General features: G+C 36.9%; 1 protein-coding gene across 3 annotated transcripts; it reads right to left on the reverse strand.

The window, feature by feature from the left end:
* Positions 1–2,091: 2,091 nt before the first annotated feature.
* Positions 2,092–20,215, reverse strand: ca8 (carbonic anhydrase 8). Of its 3 annotated transcripts, none has more exons than XM_011486633.3 (9): positions 19,895–20,215; positions 15,525–15,710; positions 15,211–15,335; positions 11,059–11,154; positions 10,281–10,343; positions 10,149–10,197; positions 9,899–10,011; positions 5,285–5,472; positions 2,092–2,899 (listed from the first exon to the last, which is right to left on the reverse strand). In XM_011486633.3, the coding sequence occupies exons 1-8, from the start codon at positions 19,965–19,967 to the stop codon at positions 5,338–5,340; spliced, it is 840 nt and encodes a 279-aa protein (XP_011484935.1). In that variant the 5' UTR covers positions 19,968–20,215; the 3' UTR covers positions 2,092–2,899; positions 5,285–5,337. The 3 variants fall into 3 exon arrangements, with proteins under 3 accessions (XP_011484935.1, XP_004079195.1, XP_020566628.1); XM_004079147.4 differs by having other exon boundaries at positions 15,525–15,716; positions 19,895–20,213; XM_020710969.2 differs by lacking the exon at positions 19,895–20,215 and adding an exon at positions 19,020–19,811 and having other exon boundaries at positions 15,525–15,716.
* Between the last annotated feature and the right edge of the window lie 764 nt (positions 20,216–20,979).

Raw genomic sequence — 20,979 nt, forward strand, 5'->3', positions numbered from 1 at the left:
GAGGTTTTTTTCCCCAGCTTGCATACATAGCTATAAAATAAAAAACTAAGACACTCAATTGAGTTCAAAATGAATTTTCAGAGCCATGAACTAGTTCTAGTTTTAAAATGGTCTAAGTGAGATGACAGGGAAAGTTTCATTTTCTTTAATATTTACGCAGGTCTCTTCATTTTTTAATAATTTGTATGTATACAAAAACTGTATACATGAAGATTTGATTGATTGATCTAATCAAAAAATATTTCAAGAATCATGGGATTATTTCACAGGAACTGATTACACTTTAAGGGCTGGAAAACATTTTGTCAGATGACACAATCTCTTTAAAACCTCAGATATCTGAGGTCAGCTCGCCCTGCTCTCCTCCCTTCTCACCAACGACAGGTTTGTAGCTCTTTCTCACCCTTTTAGCCCAAAAAATGACACAGCTAATCATAAGACTGTTTGGACAGCATTTTTCTTTTTTCAGGCAATTTGCCAGAATCCTCTGAACAGTTGATGGTAATCCAGATTAACCTACCATTCACATCTGTGTGCATTGTGACAGCAGAATATCTTAATCCAGATTCATGTCAACGTCCCACTAAAGGCTTCTTGAAAATGCTATAAAGTCCTGATCTTTTATTTCACTGATCATAAAAACTCCTGAAGTTTAATTTAAATTCTTGGATGCCTGACAACAAGCATGAAAAACTGTCCTCCTTTTTTTTCTTGAAATCTAGAGCCCCCTGCTGGTCATTACTGGAACTTACTCTCCATCATTCCTACTACATTTTTTATGTTATAATAATTTACTGCCATAAAAATAAATCACACGATTCAATATTCTGTAGTCATTCAAGGAAAATACAATAAAAAGTCAAAATACTATTATAAATGTTATAATAGATATATAATTGGCTATGTTCACTAGTTGGTTTTTTAATGCTTTTCTGTTTATTTTTTAATCTTTAGGAGTGTATCAAATTTGGGACATTAAAACCTGAAAACATCATTAAAAATGTTTTTTTTCATGGCATTGTTTTACACTATTTGTAACAGCAGGAGGCAGCATTGGTACACATTGTCCTGTGACTGTAAACTGATCATTTTGTTTGTTTTGTTTCTCATGTCTTTAAGATGAGAAGAAACTCTGTGTGTAAGTACACAACGAATAGCTAAAAGTGAGTACAAATAGAAACACAAAATTCTAATTTTAATATTTTCTCTGAGGTTTTCTGCTTCCTATGATGTGAATTCCAGACCCTTGCACTTCTGTCTATGCCCGACTTCTCTACTCCAGCTGTCTGCAGGTCAAAACAGAGGTGAGAACATATGGTACAAACAGAGGAGTGCAATAAAACTCAGTTTCTAATAGACCAAAAGGTGTAAACATTAGCCAGTGTCATCCTGACACCAAACAACCACACCCAGATAAAGCTACTGAGGCTTCGTTTCAAATATTTAAACAAATGAGCATGTTTGAGTTGCTCGAGCCGAGCCTGTATTCAGATTGGCTAATCTCAAGTCATGTTTGAGCAAAGGATAAGGCCGCGTTGGTCTATATTTCCTCTCGTCTGCCGTCATGAGGCCACACCAATAATGTGTGTGCTCAGTCTGCTGATTTCGACCGAAGGCCTGGAAGCAAACACGTACCTCTTCCTCTGTAATGACTTCCAGATCTGTGAGGTTGGAAGGTTCCTCGGTTCTCATGACTACATTTATATGTTCAGTTCAGTTGCCTGTTCACCCGACTGCTGAAACGTTAATTCTTACTGTCATTTACCGCCAAATGTTCTTATTATACTTTATTTTACAAAGTATAAAAAATGCTAAGAGATATATAATGCATTTTTTTTATTTAACATGCTTAACATTGCTGTTATATGGTGTTCTGCATAATGTTTTGGACGTCTAATGAATACTTCTGGAACAATTTGACTTGAATTAGAAGAAATAAGAGGATCAACAAAGTAAGTAATTCTTGCATAATTTTTTACATAAACATAAATATGTATGTTGATGAAGAGATCCAGTCATTTTAGTTTGCTTTTATTGAGCCTACATGTGCTCCTCTCGGCATCTCCCACCACACAAAGAGAAAAACACCAGTCTCAGTAAGTCACTGCTGTAGTTTATTGTAGCTTTACAGTAACAGTCATCAGTTCTCACAGTTTGTATCAGCTCATTTTGACACCCGTGGTCCCGTTGAAGACGATGAACAGACATACTGGTGAAGAGCATCACTTTAAACTCTCTTACATTGAATCAAAACAGCAAAAAGTCGGATTTTATACTAGATTACTGAAGATTCAATTGACGAATTATGACAGTGACGTTTGTACCTGATGACCATAGGTAATAGATTAGGATTTAAGTGATTAGAATCGCTTTCTCTGAAAAAACTAGACAGTCATACACTTTCAGCAGAGAAAAACAAATTTAATGACCCACCTTGAGCACTTTATAACATTTAACTCAATTTTTAAGTCCTAAAAATGACTTATTGTAGACTTTTATTATAAGTTTGTTGCCAAAGCAGCTTGTAAAAAGGAGTAAGATCATTACATTACAGATATTTCTCTAGAAACTTAAGTGAGTTCATTCAAAGACATTTTTTAGGCTGGGTCAGATATTTATCATTCTCCACACACATAAAGTGACTCAAACTACAGAACATCTACTCCCAGGCAGCACATCCAACGAAACAAAGCAAGAAAGTGATAAAAGAAAGAAAAACAAACCTACAGAACAGGAACCCTGTGCCTCTGCCAGCACACACTCAACACAAAGCATGCAGCAAAGTTTGGAGCTCAAAAGCTTCTTTGTCCACTTCATTCTGCAGCAGATATACAATCCCATCAACTTTGCCTTTCCTTGGTTTTCTGTTCTCTTCTTCACACCTCTGCTTCTCTCTCCCCTATAAAAAAAGTAAAATATGGATTTGATTAAAGGAAAAGAAAAACTGGAGCCTGACGGGCCATTCAGTGCTCCAATTACCTAGATGCACATCTGGTTTGATGAATTTTGAGGTGCTTTGCTTTTTGGTTTCCCCCCTTTAACTCTTTTCCTTAAAGTAACTTTTGTTTTTCTGCAGGATCACTGATAAAAAATATATAACACTGACCTAACTTTATAAAATTAACTTATATTTTTGCATTTATTTAACATAAATAAACAGTTTAGCATAACCTAGCACGTGGAATAATTTACATTATAGTAAAGTAAAGCCACCCTGATGAAAATCATGTTTCAAACCTATTTACTTGTGGCCTTTTTCTTATGATGGAGGACATATATTAAGAAAATTATAGTTAAATTCCATTTCTGAGTCTCTTATTTAAGTTATTGGTAAATCACGAGTTGACGAAAAAATGTAGCAGTGACATACAAGTTACTGCTCCGCTCCATTCTGTTGCATCCACTTGCAGACAAATTGATCCATATACATCTTTTTTGTCAATGCCTGAGGTTTTTTTTTCTTCTTTGGCTAAAAGCAGAATCATCATAATTAAAAGACCACTGGGAGCACTTTGAAAGTAGATCAAAAGATGATCAGAGGGGAACTTTAGGTTTAAAACAGTACAACCTTTTTTTTTGAGATGGCAATCTAGTGAGCATCAATGCACGCTAGTTTTTTTTTGCAGAGGCTTCTGGGAAATTTGTAGGTAGCTGGATTTTGGAATTATAGATTGGACAACACTACAAAATATAGTGCACTAAGTAGTGAAGGAATTCAGACTCAAATTACAGGATCTGACTCCAAGTTATTATTGGCTATAGTGTGTTTATACATCATATTAGGCTTCATTTGTGCATTTTGCTCTCTGATGTATGTTGCAGAAGAAACAAAACCCACAAAAAGGACAATTTAAATTGAACTTTAAATGTAAACGTTATGTTAATTTCCTGTTTCCTCCACTCCAGTTTTTGTCCAACTCATTTGCACGCTCTGTCTCAGGTGGGTTTGCGTGTTTGTTTTCACCCAACAATAGCCCTCTGTTGTGTCCCCCCCTTGTTGCCCCTCAATGCCTCCTCCTTTTCCTGCTCTGTGGCATTCCCCTCCACTCTCCCCCCTTTCAACACATCTATTTTTCTTCAGTCCCTCAGTTCTTCTCACATCTTTCCATATCCCTCTGCAGAAATCTACACATTCTTTTCCCACGTAAAACTTTTTCTGCATTAATAAGATATTGTGCAGCTATTTTTGCTCCTTTCAAAAAATCGTCAAACATTAAGGCAAAAAACTCGGAACCTTTTCTTCACACAGTGATTGTTTATGTTAATGGAAGCAGGTTTTCTCAGGTAATAAATGGAAATTATGTATTTGAAACTTCTTATTTTAAGAACACTTGATTTATGATTGTTTAAAAATGTCTTCTTTTTTTTTTAATTAAAATTCATCCTTTCAAGATTTAAATAAAATCATGTTGTTTTTGGTGTTTTTAAGATTGCATTTCTGTGCATTTTTAAATTCAAATCGTTGTGAATCAAGAGTAGATGAAAAAATGTCATTTGCAAAAGCTTGTATCTGTGACGTAGAAGCTACTACAACAAACTGCCAAGCTTTCTGCTCCGCTCCATTCTGATGCATCCACTTGCAGCCAAACAGATCCATATACAGCACGTCATTGTTTTCTTCGTCAAAACTTTAATGCTGGATAGCTGTAATACTGCTCGCCATTTTTGTTGCACTGGTAATGTTAGGTTGGGGTTGTGAGGGGCTGGAAGCTAGCAGGGGAGAGTAAACAGATAGATGATGGGGGTGGGGGCGGGCTTGCTCTGCACCAAGGGTGCCGCGCACAACTCGGAGACAAATTTCTAATGTCGATCTGCAGAAACTATGTTCTAGATATACACACATGTGTTTTGATTTTGGCTAAAAAAAAGCACAATAATAAATAACATCGAAAGATAATAGGAGTGGTACTTTTAACACAACACACATTTTTGTTCAAAACTTTAAAAAATATGACCTCGGTTTGGAGCATCTTTCTGCTTCTGAACCTTTTTTCTGTCCTGTATATAGGCTGTTCCCAGATTAGTACGTGAACTGGGTTAGTTCTTCCAGGGCTTCATCCATTATTCCATGGTTTCAAAGGAACAGAATGCCTTGGAGACAGTGCACCTACTTCTATTAAAAGTTAGAAGAAAAGTGCTGAATTACTTAATAAATATGATAAATTGAGAAGATTCTTGCTATCAATATTCATGCCTGCATTACAGAGCAATGTAGGAGTCGTGATCAGATGTTATAAAAACCGAAAAACTGTTTCTTGGACATCCATTCTGCTGTCAGTGCTACCTTTGACTTCTTTTCTCTGTGGGGTCACAGTTGTTTTTAAGAGGGCAGAGGAGTCACTGGAAGGCAGCGCGAACCGTACGGTCACTGAGGGGTTGGGTGGGACGGAAGTTGTCTCCCAGCATCCCGTCATTCCCTTCAAGAAGCTCTGCCCCCTTGACATGAGAGCGCAACCTCCGAAACTCCTCGATCTGCAAGGAAAGAGAATTGAAAGGGCTTCTCACCGCTCCACGTTAGCGTGGCACTTTAGAAGGCAACACACATGAAATCGATTGGAAAGCTGAAAATGAATCTGTTCCCGATGGACCTCCCTTGGCTAATTGAGCACCAAAAGCACTAAAACCTTCCACCAATTATGAAAACTGCTTTTAGTCTAAACAGGAAGTTCAGAGATATTGATCCATATAAAGTGTCTTAAAACCGTTAAGGAAAAGGTTTTGTCAAGACAACAGTTCTGCATTGATGTTAAAGTTTTAATTTTTAGTTGTTAAAAATAAAGGTCTTGATTTATTTAAGCTATTATGTCTGTTCTCTTGCATTCTTGCACACAAACCTTTCAGAACAAGCTATGTTAAGTTTGACTGGATTTCAGTTCCAGGTTGTGGTCAAAGTCTGTAAAGAAAGTACTTTTCATGAGCTGCAAATTAGATTAACAATATTTCAAAATGCCAGTTTAACCCCTTTATGCTGTATGTCTCTAATTTGGAACAAACTTACCATTAAATTCAGGACTCAATGTAATTTAGTATCACCTTGACTGAAAAAAAGAAATACATTTTCTATACAACTGGAAATTAGGCCCCCCCGGGAAAGGGTTTTGAAAATGGACCTCGCAATAACAACCATCCATTTGAACTCAATTAAATCACTTTTTTGTTTCTACGTTTATTTGTGTTATTGTGTTTTGATTTGGGTAAAGTATGCAATCCATCCATCCACCCATCCATCCATCCACCCATCCATCCATCCATCCATCCATCCATCCATCCATCCATCCATCCACCCATCCATCCATCCATCTTCAGAACCCGCTGAATCCCTTTCGGGGTCACAGGGTTGCAGGAATCTATCCTTGCTACTGTTTGGTAAAGGCAGGGTATAGTCTGAACGGGTGGCCAGTCTGTTGCTGGGCCACACAAGCACACACATTCACACCTAAGGACAAATTAGTCTTCAATTAACCTATGAAGCATGTTTTTGACTGTAGGAAGAAGCCAGAGTGCCCGGAGAAAACCCACACATGCACAGGGAGAACATGCAAACTCCACACAGAAAGCTCCCAGTTAGGATTTGAACCAGGGCCTCAAAGAGGTGAGTGTGCTATCGACTACACCACAGTGCAAAAAGAAAGAAAAAAAAACTACACCACAGTGCAAAAAGAAAAAAACCTACACCACAGTGCTACCCTCAAAACAGATCTAAAATGACTGTAATGATGGACTGATCATCACATGTGCGTTGTCCACTGTGATGGTACCTACCTATAATCAAATAAACCTACCGTTCCTCAATCCAAATGTTGTTTTTTTTTTTATTTTTGATTTGAAATGGTTTATTTCAAGCAATCAAATTAGAATATGCAAAAGCAATACAATCATCAGTTATACATTCATACAATGACGAATCAGACTTAGGATAATTAGACATATTAATAAATATTGCTTATATAATCCCACCCCGTTATACCGTAACCATTTTATTACATGATTTATCATTATCCGGTTCCTAGTTTTTATCAGACAGAATTAAGAATCATAAAGTATCAATAAAGCACATGACAAAGATGAATTACTTAAATTATTATGTAAAAAATAACTGAAAATAACTTTCAGAAGTCAACATGGCAAATGCAGATCAGTTAAATAAATGCAGATTATGTTACTCATAAATTTTAATATCAATATGATCAATTTATTTCATTTTGAATTGATTTTATGATGGGTATAAGTCGATTCACATAAAAACTTGCTTTAAACAGATCAATATGGTTGGATTGTAGGAATATAAATCAATCGATCAATTAAGACCATTGGTCATTACACCCCTACTCATTAGTATTAAACTCCCCCTTAACTCAGTTTGAATTGAATGAAGAGCCTGATAGCTGTAGGAGGAGCAGCCTGAGTGGAAACAGTCCCAATGTGCAGATGGATCAAGCGCAGGAAAAGAGTGGATGGAACCATTAAGCCTGCTTCTATGCGTAAGGAGATGGGGGATTTTTACTTGAAATTACCGTAAGCTTCCACAAAAGACAAGTTGAACATACATGTTAATCAAAAACTCCTATGATTTGTTAAAAAAAAATTAGCAAACAAGTTTAGTCTCTGCATCAAGCAGAATTTGGAAGCAAACTTTTAGTCATCTGAAGGTAGAGTCATTTCTGATTAAATATGTTTATATATTATGAAACATCAGAACAAGAGACAGAAAACAATTCAAAACCGGACTTCCTCATCACGCAAACCTGCTGCCTCTGCAGATGAAATCACACACCCACACACACTCGTACAGTAGAGTAGTTGTCTTCATCCATGCAGCAAGAACCTTTTATTTTTTTTTACTCTCCTGCTACCAAAAAGCAGCTGAAGCTTTTATACCATGGCAGCTGTTGAGGGACATTTCCCTGCACGTATGGTCTGTGCACACTTGGCCCTGCAGCAGTCGACAACAGCAAGAAGTTTGAAAACATCTTTCTTTTTCAATATTTCTGAGGTCATTCAAATTTGAAACTGTGACTTAGCTAGAAACGTGCAGGCAAACCAACAGGTGGCATGCTAATATCTATAATCAATATATTTTTTTATACCACCTGTTATTCAATGTTGCATCTCAAGATCTTTAGCAAGAACAAATAAAAGCAAGAATAAAAGAATAAGTGAGCGCAAAACCTAAAAAAGACAAAATAGTGTGAATAAGAAAGAAAAAAAACAAGAAGGTGCAGTCAGCCATGGGAACTTCTTTTCTTGTGAAGGTCTGTGTTAGGTTCAAGAGATATAATGTTTCAGAGCTCAGCACACAGCAGGAAGTCTGTTTTTGTGGTATGACCTGCTGATTTGGCCCATTTATCTAAGGCTGCAAAGAGGAGACAAAATCTCCTTCAGAGAACAACCTGAGCAGATGAACTGCAGATTTGTACACAGCATGGGGATTTTTGTGTTATGCATTTGGGGGGGAACTGTCCCGGCATGTGTAATGCAATACTCAAGCACTGAAACGCTGTCCATGTGCTGTTTCAGAGGGAACTGGGCTCCAGCAAAATCAGCACAGTGAATGACTTTTGTTTCATTGAAGTTAAGATGTAGAAATAAAAAAAATTGGGATTAAAATAAGTTAAAATCCTTTTGCTTCATACTCTTGACATAGAAAAATTTACTTAAGACTAAAAATAAAACTCAAATTGCTGAAGGTAATAAGAATAATTTTTGTTCAGTTTTAAGGATGTTATTTTAACATTCTATAAATTAGTTAGATTGGCTTTCATTGTCATTGTTTTGGAGACTAAAAATTAGATTTATGTTCTGAGAATAAGTGCTAGATTTAGATATTATAAGGATCTATTAAAATGGGTTTTAAAATGGGTCAACTTGTACTAAGAATTTATTCTCTTTTTGTTCTCATTTTGTTCTAAAATAAATCATTTCCACTTACAACAATAGTTTTTTGACACTGCAAGAAATATGGACTACAATTAGGTTTATAAAAACTCCAAAATTACAAACCGTGTGCTTATAACTAGCTGAATATATTTATTTATGGGCTGTAGAACATTCAGTTTGAAGTCATTTTATTTAACAGTTTCCTTTTTGAATGCTTTTGTGGAACTCCTTGTTTCTAAATTTTAAAATCTTATCATACAGTTTTTTGTTAAGTAAAAATGACAGATTCATTTAGTACTTTAGTGATTTTCTTCTTAAGTCTCTTTTCTTATTTTTAGGCTGCATCCTTTTTGAAGTGTTAGTATTGATTTCTTACCATCAAGATGGAAACACTTGTGTTGTGGTATTTCACAGAGGAACAAGACAGACAGAAAAGCAACAAAGGATGACTACAATCCTGATTTCAGTCAGAATTAGCATATTTCGCATCATTTTAAAACCTCTCACAAAGTCAGTTCGACAGCAGTCCAGCGGTCATATTTAGACCCAAGGGCAGGTGTCTGACAGCTTCTGTATGATCTACATGATCACTGAAACATCTGAACTTCTTCTCCTGCCATTCGGCCATACTGTAGCCTGAGGTGGTCCAGCTAGGAGTAAGTCTTTGTACTAACATTTCAGAGGGTCAGCAGGTGACAGGGCAGAAAAGATGAAAGTCAGTAATAAATATCAGAGGGCCGCCACCGTCCTTCCTGACCGCGACCTCCTGCAGGACAGCAGGAAGTCAGGCAAGGGCTGAATCAGAGTTCAAATCTAAGGAAACATGTCAGACTGAATTTGGTGGACCCGGAGGTAAGCTCACTAAAGGAGGACATTTTGATCTTACGTCTTACGACAACATGCACCTCAGTTGCTCCACTACAGAATTTCAGAATGTATCTGTCTATATTTAACATCAAGTGAACGGTTTGAACTGATACGAAGGTGGCTTTACGCCGTCAGATTATGCTTTTTGTTTTACCTGCATCTGTGAGATGGTGAGTGGGTAACGGTAGAGGATCCAGGTGACGTTTTCACTGCAAGGGGGCGTGGTCAAAGACCCGTCGTAGACCCAGTAGTCCCTCAGCAGAGGATCTGAAAGCAGATTTACCAAAAATAAAAACGGAAAACAGGTGATCAGGATGGCATGATCTTTCAATTTTGGTTCTTTATTGCTGAGCTCCTGTTTTGTTCCACATTCCCCTTTTTCCCTTTTTCATCCATTGACTCACCAGGTAGAAGGGTGTTGGGATTGAAGCATGGAATGATCTTGCTTTTTCCCTGGTAAAAACAAAAAAGTGTTGAGAAAAAACAAACTGTGATTGAGTAATCATGTGTTACAAATATAGTTGACTTTTTCTCACCTTGTACTGTAGGTCCTGTAGAACTTCAGTGATGGCCTTCAGACCCAGGTGTTCTTTACCAACCTGTAAAAAAAAACAAGACTTTTAGGTTCGAGTGTCAATCCTCTACACAGTATTAGCTGTTGTTTCAGCACACCGTCATTTATATCGGTGGTGGGGGGAAAAACAGGAAGTAGAAACAGGAGAAGTCATTAAAAAACAGAACGTCTGAACTGTAGACTGAGGTTTCTGAAGGTCAGAAATGTCTGAACTGTAGACTGAGGTTTCTGAATGTCAGAAATGTCTAGAGTCAAAGAGTTGAGGCTTTATTGTAACTGCGTAATGGCTTTTTTGAGGGTTTTCAACAGAGAACTGAAAACAGTGCAATACTGATAGCTTTAAGAAGAAGAAAAGGTGGATTTCCCCAAAAAGAAAATCAAATACACAGAATAGACAAAACAGAGAAAACTGAGGTCGATCTGATGGACACGTTTATGAAAACATAAATGCTGAAGTGTTAACACAAACTAATAAAATATAGAATTATTTACCTCTGATACATATGATATCAAAGTGATACCATTGGAAGCTATCAAGTAAAAAAAACAAACAACATTTTTTGTATTTATTGTTTTTGTTTTGTTTAATATTAATCTTAAATCTTATACACAAACTTGGTTTTTACCTAACTAGCTGATGCTGTGTTGTGAAAAATGGAATAAAATTGGTATAAAATCAGGAACATTTTCTTCTGTTGCCCTGAACACAGTCTGTGTGTTGACTCTCACTGGTTGTTTACCTGGACGAACAGAGCGATGATGAGGACCCCGTTCTTCCTCCCCAGTGCATCTTCTAATGAGTTAAACAGGGTGCTGTTCCAGTGAATCAGGTGGAGCTGGACACAACAAGAACGCAGAAGACAACCTGAGCTGGGGGCAGACTAATGCAGCAATGTCACTAAAACAAAAATAAATGAAAATACAAAGTAACCATTTGTTTCATATTTAGAACATACATTTTTCAGAACCCTCTCTTATGACCATGATCCAAACCTTTATTAAAAACCCATTGGATATAACTTGGTCCAGGTTTTCTGTCCTGTAGTTCATCATATTTCCACTAGGGGCTCTAGAAGGGCTTTTTCTAGCTCATTTCAAAACGGTTTTTCAAAAGGAAATCTCACTTTTGGCAGGAAAACTTCTGCTCATTTTAAAAATTTATGACTTAAATAAGTCATCTATTGTTGGTAATTTTTTTAAATGACTACATGCTGTATTAAAAATGCAAAATTTATTCAAAATTTATTCTTTCTGATCTAATTGATCTGATCTAATTTGAGACAGTCGGTAAATAATAGTTTTATACCTGAACAGTCATGTCAATATTTTTACATCTTTAACAAATACTTACTAAATTACTCAACGTGTCATACTTGCTACTATCTCAACCCTTATCAAAAATAATGGGCTTCAGCAAAATTCTATTTGTATTTCATCAAAGGGTTTGAAAAAATATTAAATTAAACATAGTAATTCATCTTCTGTCAATTTTGCGATGTGGTGGGCTTTACAGGTAGAAATCTGTCCATCTACTCTACGATCTACTGTCTTTTGTGGTGGACAAACAAGTGTTATAAAGAAAAGTGAAGTCCACTATCAAACGACAAAATAAAAAAGCCTCTTTTTAAGGTGACATATTACAATGTAATATTTTTACATTCACTGGTTTCAATTAATGTTACTTGTTAGGATGAGCACCTTTACCAAGTATCAAACCAAAATGAATTACACAAAATTGAAATTTATTTCAGAATTTAATAAAAATTCAACAATGTACATCTTTTTTCAGTGATCAATCTTGATTTCCTGGTGGTTTGCTGATGAAAGCCTCACAAGAAAGCCTTGCAGAGGTTTGCCATGTGTTTGCTGAAGCATCCTACTTTAATAGAATTATTTAAAATAAACTTAGTTGGAGACTTTTATCTACTTATTTGTGCATTTTAATCCCTTTTGTTTTTTATTTAGGAGATACAAAGAGAAAGCTGAAAGGAGAGGCTTTCATTTTCAGTAAATATGTGTTTTGGAATTCTTAAGGATTCAAACAAAAAAACTGGAAAATGGACAAATGGGTATCCTAAAGAGACACTCCAAATGGATTTTTCTTTTCTGTTGTAAAAACCTCAACCTAAAAATGAATGAAATATGTTTTTCTGATGAGATCAAACTCTTTAAACAGCTAAAACTGGTCAGACTGAAGCTCTCAACGAAGCAGACCTCCTCTGAACACAAATACAAGATAATGGCCTGATGATGGAAATATGCTGACGTATGGGAGGTAGGTGGATGTGAACTGTCTGACACTCAGACCAGACCATCCGGTTTAACACTTTCCCTAACAGGCATTTCCTCGTGATACACATTTACTTTATCTTGATTTGGGTTTTATTCCCATTCATTTTTATTTGGTTAACTATTAACTATAGCTTCATTACAGAGCAGGAGTGTCAATAATGACAAAAGAACATCTAATGTCAACATCTTTCCATCTACAATTACTGCTTGCAGTGTTTTCTGGACTGTTTGAGCACCTGGAGACGAACAGGGCATTTGTCTGTAAATTATTTTTCTGTCATCATCAGTTTTCTGAAAAGTTTTTAAACGTTTGACCAAATGCTTCAGGATTATTAAGAACAGTGAACACAACCTCAGCCCCTTTAACCCCTGCATCAAAAGAGGAGGGGAGGAGTGTCCTTCTGTTGGAGCAGATGTGGCATTTAGGCATTGACCTTTAGGTCAAAGTAAATGCCAGATGTTGTGTTCCTAAAGTGGACACATTGCATTCAAATATTACTTTTTAAAGTTCATTGTTTTGTTTGAAAAAATCTTTATAGTTTTTTTTTGTTCTGTTCCTGAGCCTGTCCCAGTTCACCTACAAAAGTATAAAAACATTGTGTAAAAAAATGTGCCATTAGATAAGAATGGGACTCAACAGAACCAAGTTGTATCATGTAAAAAATTATTTATTTAAAAGTCATTTTTAAACATTACTTCCTCAAAGATAACCTAATACCAGAGTTCCTCTTTGTCTTCTTGAATCACTTGAAGACATAGAGACCCTTTCCAGACTCTGTCAGACTGTTTTAGGACTCACTCTGATGAACATCGTGTTTTTGTGTTTTTAACATGCTCTTGTGGCATTTTTCTGATGATGAAGGACATTCATTCATTCAATCATCTTCTAAACCCGTTTTTTTTCCTTTCGGGGTCAGGATGCTGCCGGAGCCTATCCCTGCCACTCGTTGGCAAAGGCAGGGGACATCCTGTACGGGTCGCCAGTCTGACACAGGGCCACAATCACAGGACATATGAAGAAAATTAAGCCAAGATTTACATTTATGAGTAATTTTTTTAGTTCAAATCACTGTAAATCAGGAGATGACAAAAAAAAAATGCTGTTTAAAAAAGATTTTATTTGTGATGTAGAAAATACACCACAAGCTCTTTGCTCCACTCCATTCTGATGACTTATAGATCCATGCATGTCTTCGCTTTCCTCGTTTGAGCTGACATCTGGCTCAAAACTGCACAGCTGGAGAGCTCAAATATTAGTGTTGCACCGGTAGTGTGAGGGGCTCTAACCTAACCCAATGGGAGAATGTAAACAGAGAGCTCTCAGTTATGGGTGGGCAGAGCGTGCTCTGCACCAACAGTCCTACACACAACTTAGAGGTGAATTTATAATAAACTCCCAAACAACACAGTTTTTTTTTTTAACATTTTGGCTAAAAGCAGCATCCTCATTGGGAACGCTTTTACAATGAATCAAAAGATGATTGGAGTGGGTCTCTAAGACATCTAATACAGCCCTTTTGCAAACATGAGGATTAAATGAGACACCACAGTAAAACCCTTTTGTTGATGTATAACTTTCTTTTTCACATTATTTCTTTTTCTCTGACCTTATTTCCCTTTTTGTAAGTTGTGCTTCAATAAGTATAACCTGATTTAAGACATGGTACCTTAAAATTCTTAAAATTCTGTTAATGATAAGCAGACTTTAGTCACCAAACCCCCCCCCCCAGTCCCGTAAATTCCTCTGGGGGATTTCCCACAATGCACCAAGCAACTCTAACGAACTTCTCTTCTTACGTTCTCATACATTTTCCATCTAGTGTGTTCAGAGGTTTTTAATTTTGGCTTTTCATTGTGTTTGTTTAGAATGAGAACCTGGTTTAGGAGAACCTTTTTTTAAATTCAAATTAAATTGAAAAATAATGACTTTTTTGTTCATGAAACATACTTCTTAGTTTAAACCTAATAATTCAAATGAAATCGTTAAAAACTTAAGAGTTTTTACTGTTCTGGATTACCCTTAGCAAAAAAATAGTTTATGTTATAAAGTATACTTTGAGCATAAGAATGCAAGTGTACTGTATGCCACGTACTTGTAGTATAGGAAGAATACTAACCGAATACTTCTTCAGACTAAATTGGAACATTTGAAGTTTACAATATATGTATAGTATATAAAAGTTAAACTTCAAGTATACTGCCTTACTTTTAGTATAGTATTCTTATTATACACTTAATAGACTACTTTTTGCTCAGTTGTTCATAGTATAGATTTACAAACCACACTCATCTTTGGGTGAGTTAGAGGTCTTTTAATCCTATTTAGGAGGATAGATGCATGGAACTTACAGGCTTCTTTTAGTTGAAGCCTGTAACATTAACACCTGAACACTAAAAAAAACCTTTAGTGTTTTTATCAAAAGTGTTATTTTGTCAGAGAGAAAAACATTGAGTTCAAGAACTCAACAAGCCCCAGTGTTATCTAAAGGAAGGATCAGTGCTAGTGCCAGGAGGGCAAACGTGGGAACGCTGTGTTTTCTTTGGAGGCACAACCTTGCTGGTGTGTGTGTGTGTGTGTGTGTGTTTGTGTGTGTGTTTACCTCCATGGGGAAAGCCTTAAAGTTGACTGTGTGCTCTGACCCCCTCTGGTTTTCCTTGCCCCAGTGGAACCGAACCTCGTGAAGTTCATACTCATGGTCACTGGGTAGCGGGCCCCCTGTAACCACTAGAGGAAGAAAAAGGAAACTCAGGGGGATTGTGGGTAGCACACACAGTAAGGTTAGTAAAGTGTTTGAGCAACACGGAATTTGAGAAAAAAGGGGGTCATTTGAAAGGGAATGTTTGTTGGTACTTCAGCCAACACAAACCAATGGCAGAATAAAAACTGTGTGGCATTGGGGTTAAGAGGAGTCACCTGACTTGGACTTGAGGAGGATGCGGACGGTGTGTCCGTCATTTACGACTTCGCAGTCTCGACACACCACATAGTTTGGAGATAAGCCCACGTCCAGCAGGGAGGGGTCGTATTGGGCCTCCCTGGAGTTTAAATTTATAGGAGACTGGTATTCACCATTGGCTGCTGGGAAATGGAGTCCCCATTCTACACCTGCACATGAACAAAAAATAAACAAAGCGCACACACATTCGTAAATAGCGCACCACATTTTTGCATACTTTGTTTGCCCTTATGACATTACTACAAAATATTTTTGGATGGTTAAATTTAAATGATTATAATACATCAAAATAAAAAAAAATGTTACTGAATCCTGCAGCTCAGACACATGAAAAAAGCAGCTTTAGAGTTGATTTTATGAAGCTTAGAGCTCCTTATAGAGTGCAAAACTAAGTTAGTGAGTGTCAAGCTACGGACAAGTGTGACGCGCGTTCAAGACCGCACTAAATGCGGGTTCTTGAACGCACACTTAGCCAATGGTGTTTACACTGAATAAGCAGGGAGTGGCTCCTTCTACTTCTTTTTTTACCTACTGTTTACTAGCGTTTTTCCACCACGTACAGTTGGAAGAGGCTTGGCGCAAAATGTTGAAGGGGTAAAATTTCGTCAATCTTCCTCCAGCCCTTTTCCATTCATTACAATACATGAAAGACTTGGTGTCATATAATTCCGCTCGGGCACAAACAACATTGATAAAATTCTTCTACATTAACAATTTTCAAACAGTTGGCACTTCAGTTATTTAAAAAAGACACCATCCAGACTGACCCCCCTGGAAATGCTCACTGGTATTGAATTTTGCTACAGTTTTGCGGGTGAATTTGAAAACGAAAATGCAATTCCCTCTTTGCATTTTCACTTTAATTATGTCACAGAATGAGCGATGTTAAAGAAGAAAATGAAAAAGCATTATAAAGGACTGACATTTCATTCTAATTTTGAGTCCTTTGATGCAGTTACATTTTGAAAATTAAAAAGCATTTCTGTGAATCATTTTAATTGTCAAATTAGACATTTCTAAATGAATTTTGCTACACATTTACCAGAGAAATTTTTGAAAATGAAATGTCAAAAACCATTTTCTTTATCATTTTAATTAAGTGAGAGAATAAGTAGTGTTGAAGTAGAAAATGAAAAAGCATTTTGGTGGATTGCTTTTTCATTTTAATTTTGAGTCAAAAAATGCAGCTTCATTTTGCAAATGAAAAAGCATTTCTGGTTTTGACATTTTTATTTTTATTATGCCACACAATCACTTCCATAAAAATGCAGCTTCATTTTGAAAATGAACAAGCATTTCTGCTTTTGACTTGTATTTTTAATTATGCCACAGAATCGCTTCCAGATTGGCTTCTCATGGAAAAACATCCAAAGAGAGATCAAGTATGTCCTACTTTAAATTATTGAATTAGCTTGTTATCGGATTTCTGCACATTTCCAAACCAACACTAAGACTCACAGGTTTAAATCGTCTCACATTTTTAATTTTAGGGAATATTTGGTGCTGCATGCAGATGACATGAAATAGTAAGAGTCAGGGATTTTGTTTGATAGGATTCCTTGGTTAAATTAAAACAGCACAAAAGCACTATTGTTTTTTATGTGTGTGATGTTTTTGTACTCTAATGGTTTGTGTATATATTACTAAACCAAACATCTTTTTTGACTTCGTTTAGTTCAACTTTTTGTTGTCTCCTTTGTCCAGAATGACCCATGTGAGACTTTCTGTAGCATTTTAATGGGTTTGTGTCTTTAAAAAGAGGTTTAAAGTGGATCCGGAGTTCAAGTAAGTGAAGGTGAATTGATTCTCACGACAATTACAAAAAGAGCAGCCCCAAGACCTGGATTTTGCTTTCAAGTCGGTCAGTTTCTTTTCTGGGATGAAGAGTAACTGTGACGAAACAAAGAAATTTGCAGATAAAAATACCATGAAGAGTTGAGACTGGGCATAGAAAGTGAAATGGCTCAACATAAAAAACATTAGGCTTCCTTTTCTGTTTTTCGACAGCCACAACTGTAAAGTGAGACAGGAAACATACACTTTTAATGCAGCCTGTTGTTCTGAAGAGGAAATAAACAATTTTTGACTCTGGCAATGCCAGACATCTCTTCAAGATGTCAAAACCAATAACTTGCAGTTAGCACTGTAGCTAAGAGAGCTCTATCTAGACGGCTACTCTTTATATAGCAGTATGGGATGGGGAGGGGGGGGGGGGTCATCACATTCCCTCTCCACTCAGCAACTGATGCCTTGACAACAGTTTTGTAAAGGCAGAGCCGGTTTCACTGAGGCTAAAGCAGTGAAAAACCAGCACAAAGCCATGTGTGCATGCAAATCTACAAAGCTTTTTTTGGGTTGTTTTTAAGATTAAAGTTTAAAAGGTTTTAAAAATGTAAAAATGTCTGGTGTGGCAGTAAGTGAACAGCTATGTTTACTTTAGCAGTTGGTCATTTAGCAGATGGTTTAACGCAAAAAGCAATTTAATCCAAAAATCGGCGCCATATTTCCCTTGCAAGATGCGCCTCGAAGTGGATGGAGGTGTTAACATGTTTCACAAATTAATGAAGAATATACAAATAATGTAATCATTTAACCCATAGCATATTCTATCATTATAGTTACATAGTTGGAGATCTTTTGCTGGTGCAGGACCCACCAATTCATTTTAGAACACAGAGAGCAGGTTTCAGACCAGAATAAGGAGTTCAGGTAGGCATGGGTGCATGTGAATACGGCATCGACGCTCCACAGGCAAGTATCCAGAATAAATTTGAGTCTGATGTCATCTGTACAGAGATCAAAACATCATTGAACCCTTTTTTTTAATTATCAAACATTGGAGCTGAAGTGGCATTTTGTAAAGGCTTAAATCTTCAGGCTGAGACCAAAGCAGTGAACAAGCAAAGAGATGACAAGTCTCTGAGCAACCAGTTGGGTTGTGTAAACCAAAATGTGAAGTCTGATCTGTCTGACATGGTAGTGGGCATGCCCCCAAAATGGTAGATGTTCTCCATAAAGTGAAGTGGATTATCAATGAAGAACATTCCTGCTACATTTATAGGGAAGATGGAAAATCCCAAATTGACTGAGAAACTGTGTCGCATGGAGAGGGTTGACAAAAAAGACGACTGACAGAAAGAAGGAAAGAAGTTTTTTTTCTGTCAAATGAGCAAAGAGACAGAGATGATACTATAATGTGAATGCATACAACCCTTAACTGTTAAAGAATTTCTCAAACAGTTAAGATCTTTGAAAAAATAACACAACTCCAAAAGGTTTTTGTTAAAAACAAATATGTGCAAACTCTCCAGCATAATCTTCCCTCACAAAAGAAATAAAAAAATATTAAAATACATTTCCCATATTTAATAACAGGCTTCATTTAACTTAAAAAATATGATGTAAATAAAATCAGTTTGATGCACACTGTTCATCTGATGCAGTATACTCACAGGAGGAATCACAGAATTGTGTGGTAGAACAATCCTCGACAGCGACAAAAGGAGGACAAAGTGAAACAACACAATAAATAAAAAACTGCATTGCAGGTTTAGACTTGAAGTGAAACTTTTTGAAATTATAAAGCTGACAGTATATCGTAATAACTGAAGAGGTCTGAGGTTCCTTCCAAAAGAAACAAAAGTCCCAAGAAAGCAGAATGACTTTAGCTGATCTGAGGGTTGTTCTCTGTTGGTTAGATAGTACATCCAGTTGAGGAAACAGTTTTATATATGAAGATCTACTTACATGATAGGTCAGTGTCCTAATATTTTTCACCTTTGCAAAACCCATTGGTATTGACTTACATTTGATAATAATAGGTCATTGTTTCAGCAGATTCCTGTGTAGCCCTAAAAACATTTGGATAAAAACTTGAATGAGATATTTCACTCTTTTTGTGAGTTCACACAACTTATCGTGCGTCCAACTGGATCAGATGTGGGAATTTAAAAAATGGGAAGCAGAGTCATTACAGTCCGAGTTGGTTCTGTGACACAAAAATACAGTGAAACTTGAACAGCCTTGAAAGGGAGACTTTTGCACAGCCAAACCTAAAAAATCTCAGAGGATTTCTCTGAGTCCTCCGGTCGAGCATGCACAAAAAAAGCACCATCCAAATGTCTGCTTGAAGTTTTCCTCAGAAAGTCCAACATTTTTCAACTACTCAAGGTTAAAAGTCACTGTTACATGTGAAAAACTGGGGTTCTGTTAGAATGCACATCTTCTTTTCACCCATTTGTACTGAACACCCCATGATGCCACGTCAGACAGGTAAAAGTTTAAAACTAACATGTTTCCTTCTTCCATGAGGGGACTGTCTGCTTACCTTCCTCATAGCCCCAGTCAAGCTCATCTTTCCCTGGGACATAATCGGACTCCTCGTTCACACTGTCAGCCATGGTGTTTGGCAGCCTGTCTCCCCCAGTACAGTCCCAGTCACGCTGGGTTGTCCACTCACAAACTGATGTGTGTGCAGTCTGCCCTGGAGGATCCCGGCAGGGAGATACCTTTTTGTCGTTTGTCTTTATTCCTTCAGTCTTGACTTCTTTCTTGACCTCCTTTCCTCATCTGTTCTGTTGTCTTTCTGAGAGAAGCAAGTGATGTGTGTGGGAACGCACAGCCGCCCGCTCTCCTTCTCTCTACCCTCTGATGCCCCTCCCCGTGCTCTATCTCTCTTTGGCTCTCTTTCTTCCTCTCTTTCTTGTCAGGCGTTGGTCATTCTGCCTTCGTTGCAAAAATGAAAGTGATTCTTCAACACCTCCTCCCATGCAAAGTTGCAAACTTTATTCATAAATAAAAACATACAGTTACATGTCAGAAATTTTCACATTTTGTGTTGTCGTGGGAGTTGTAATTCATTGTCGTTTGACCATTGTTGCCCTTTTTATGTGTTGGAATGCTGGCAGGAAGGTCATGTTGGTGTTTCTGTTGGAAGCTGTAGACCCACCTCTGGCTGAAGGAAATTGCATGGAAAAAGGGATGGAGGGATGATAGAGAGAGAAACCTGATTGTTTTCCCACTTTAAAGAACCACTCCAAGGTATATTCTTTTTTTTTAACATGTTCTTTTAACACATTTTTCATGATATAAAAAATTTAATTTAAGTAACATTTTCGTTTTTCTTTCTTTTTTTTAGAAAATGTTATACAAAGAAAATTAGGATCAAAGCTGCATTTCTGAGTATTTTTTTTATTCAAATTGTTGTGAATCCGGAGCAAACAAAAAATGCAGTTAGAAAAAGCTTGTAGACGTGATGTAGAAGCTACAATTGGCCGGCTCCAAGCTCCCTGCTCCGCTCCATTCTGATGCCTCCACTTGTAGACGATTAAATCCATTTACGTCTTCGTTCTCCTTGAGCATCTGGGTCAGAACTGGATAGCTCCGTACTTTTGTTGCACCACTAATGTTAGC

This window comes from Oryzias latipes, chromosome 17 (assembly GCF_002234675.1).
Source record: "Oryzias latipes chromosome 17, ASM223467v1".
In the NCBI taxonomy this organism is placed as follows: domain Eukaryota; kingdom Metazoa; phylum Chordata; class Actinopteri; order Beloniformes; family Adrianichthyidae; genus Oryzias; species Oryzias latipes.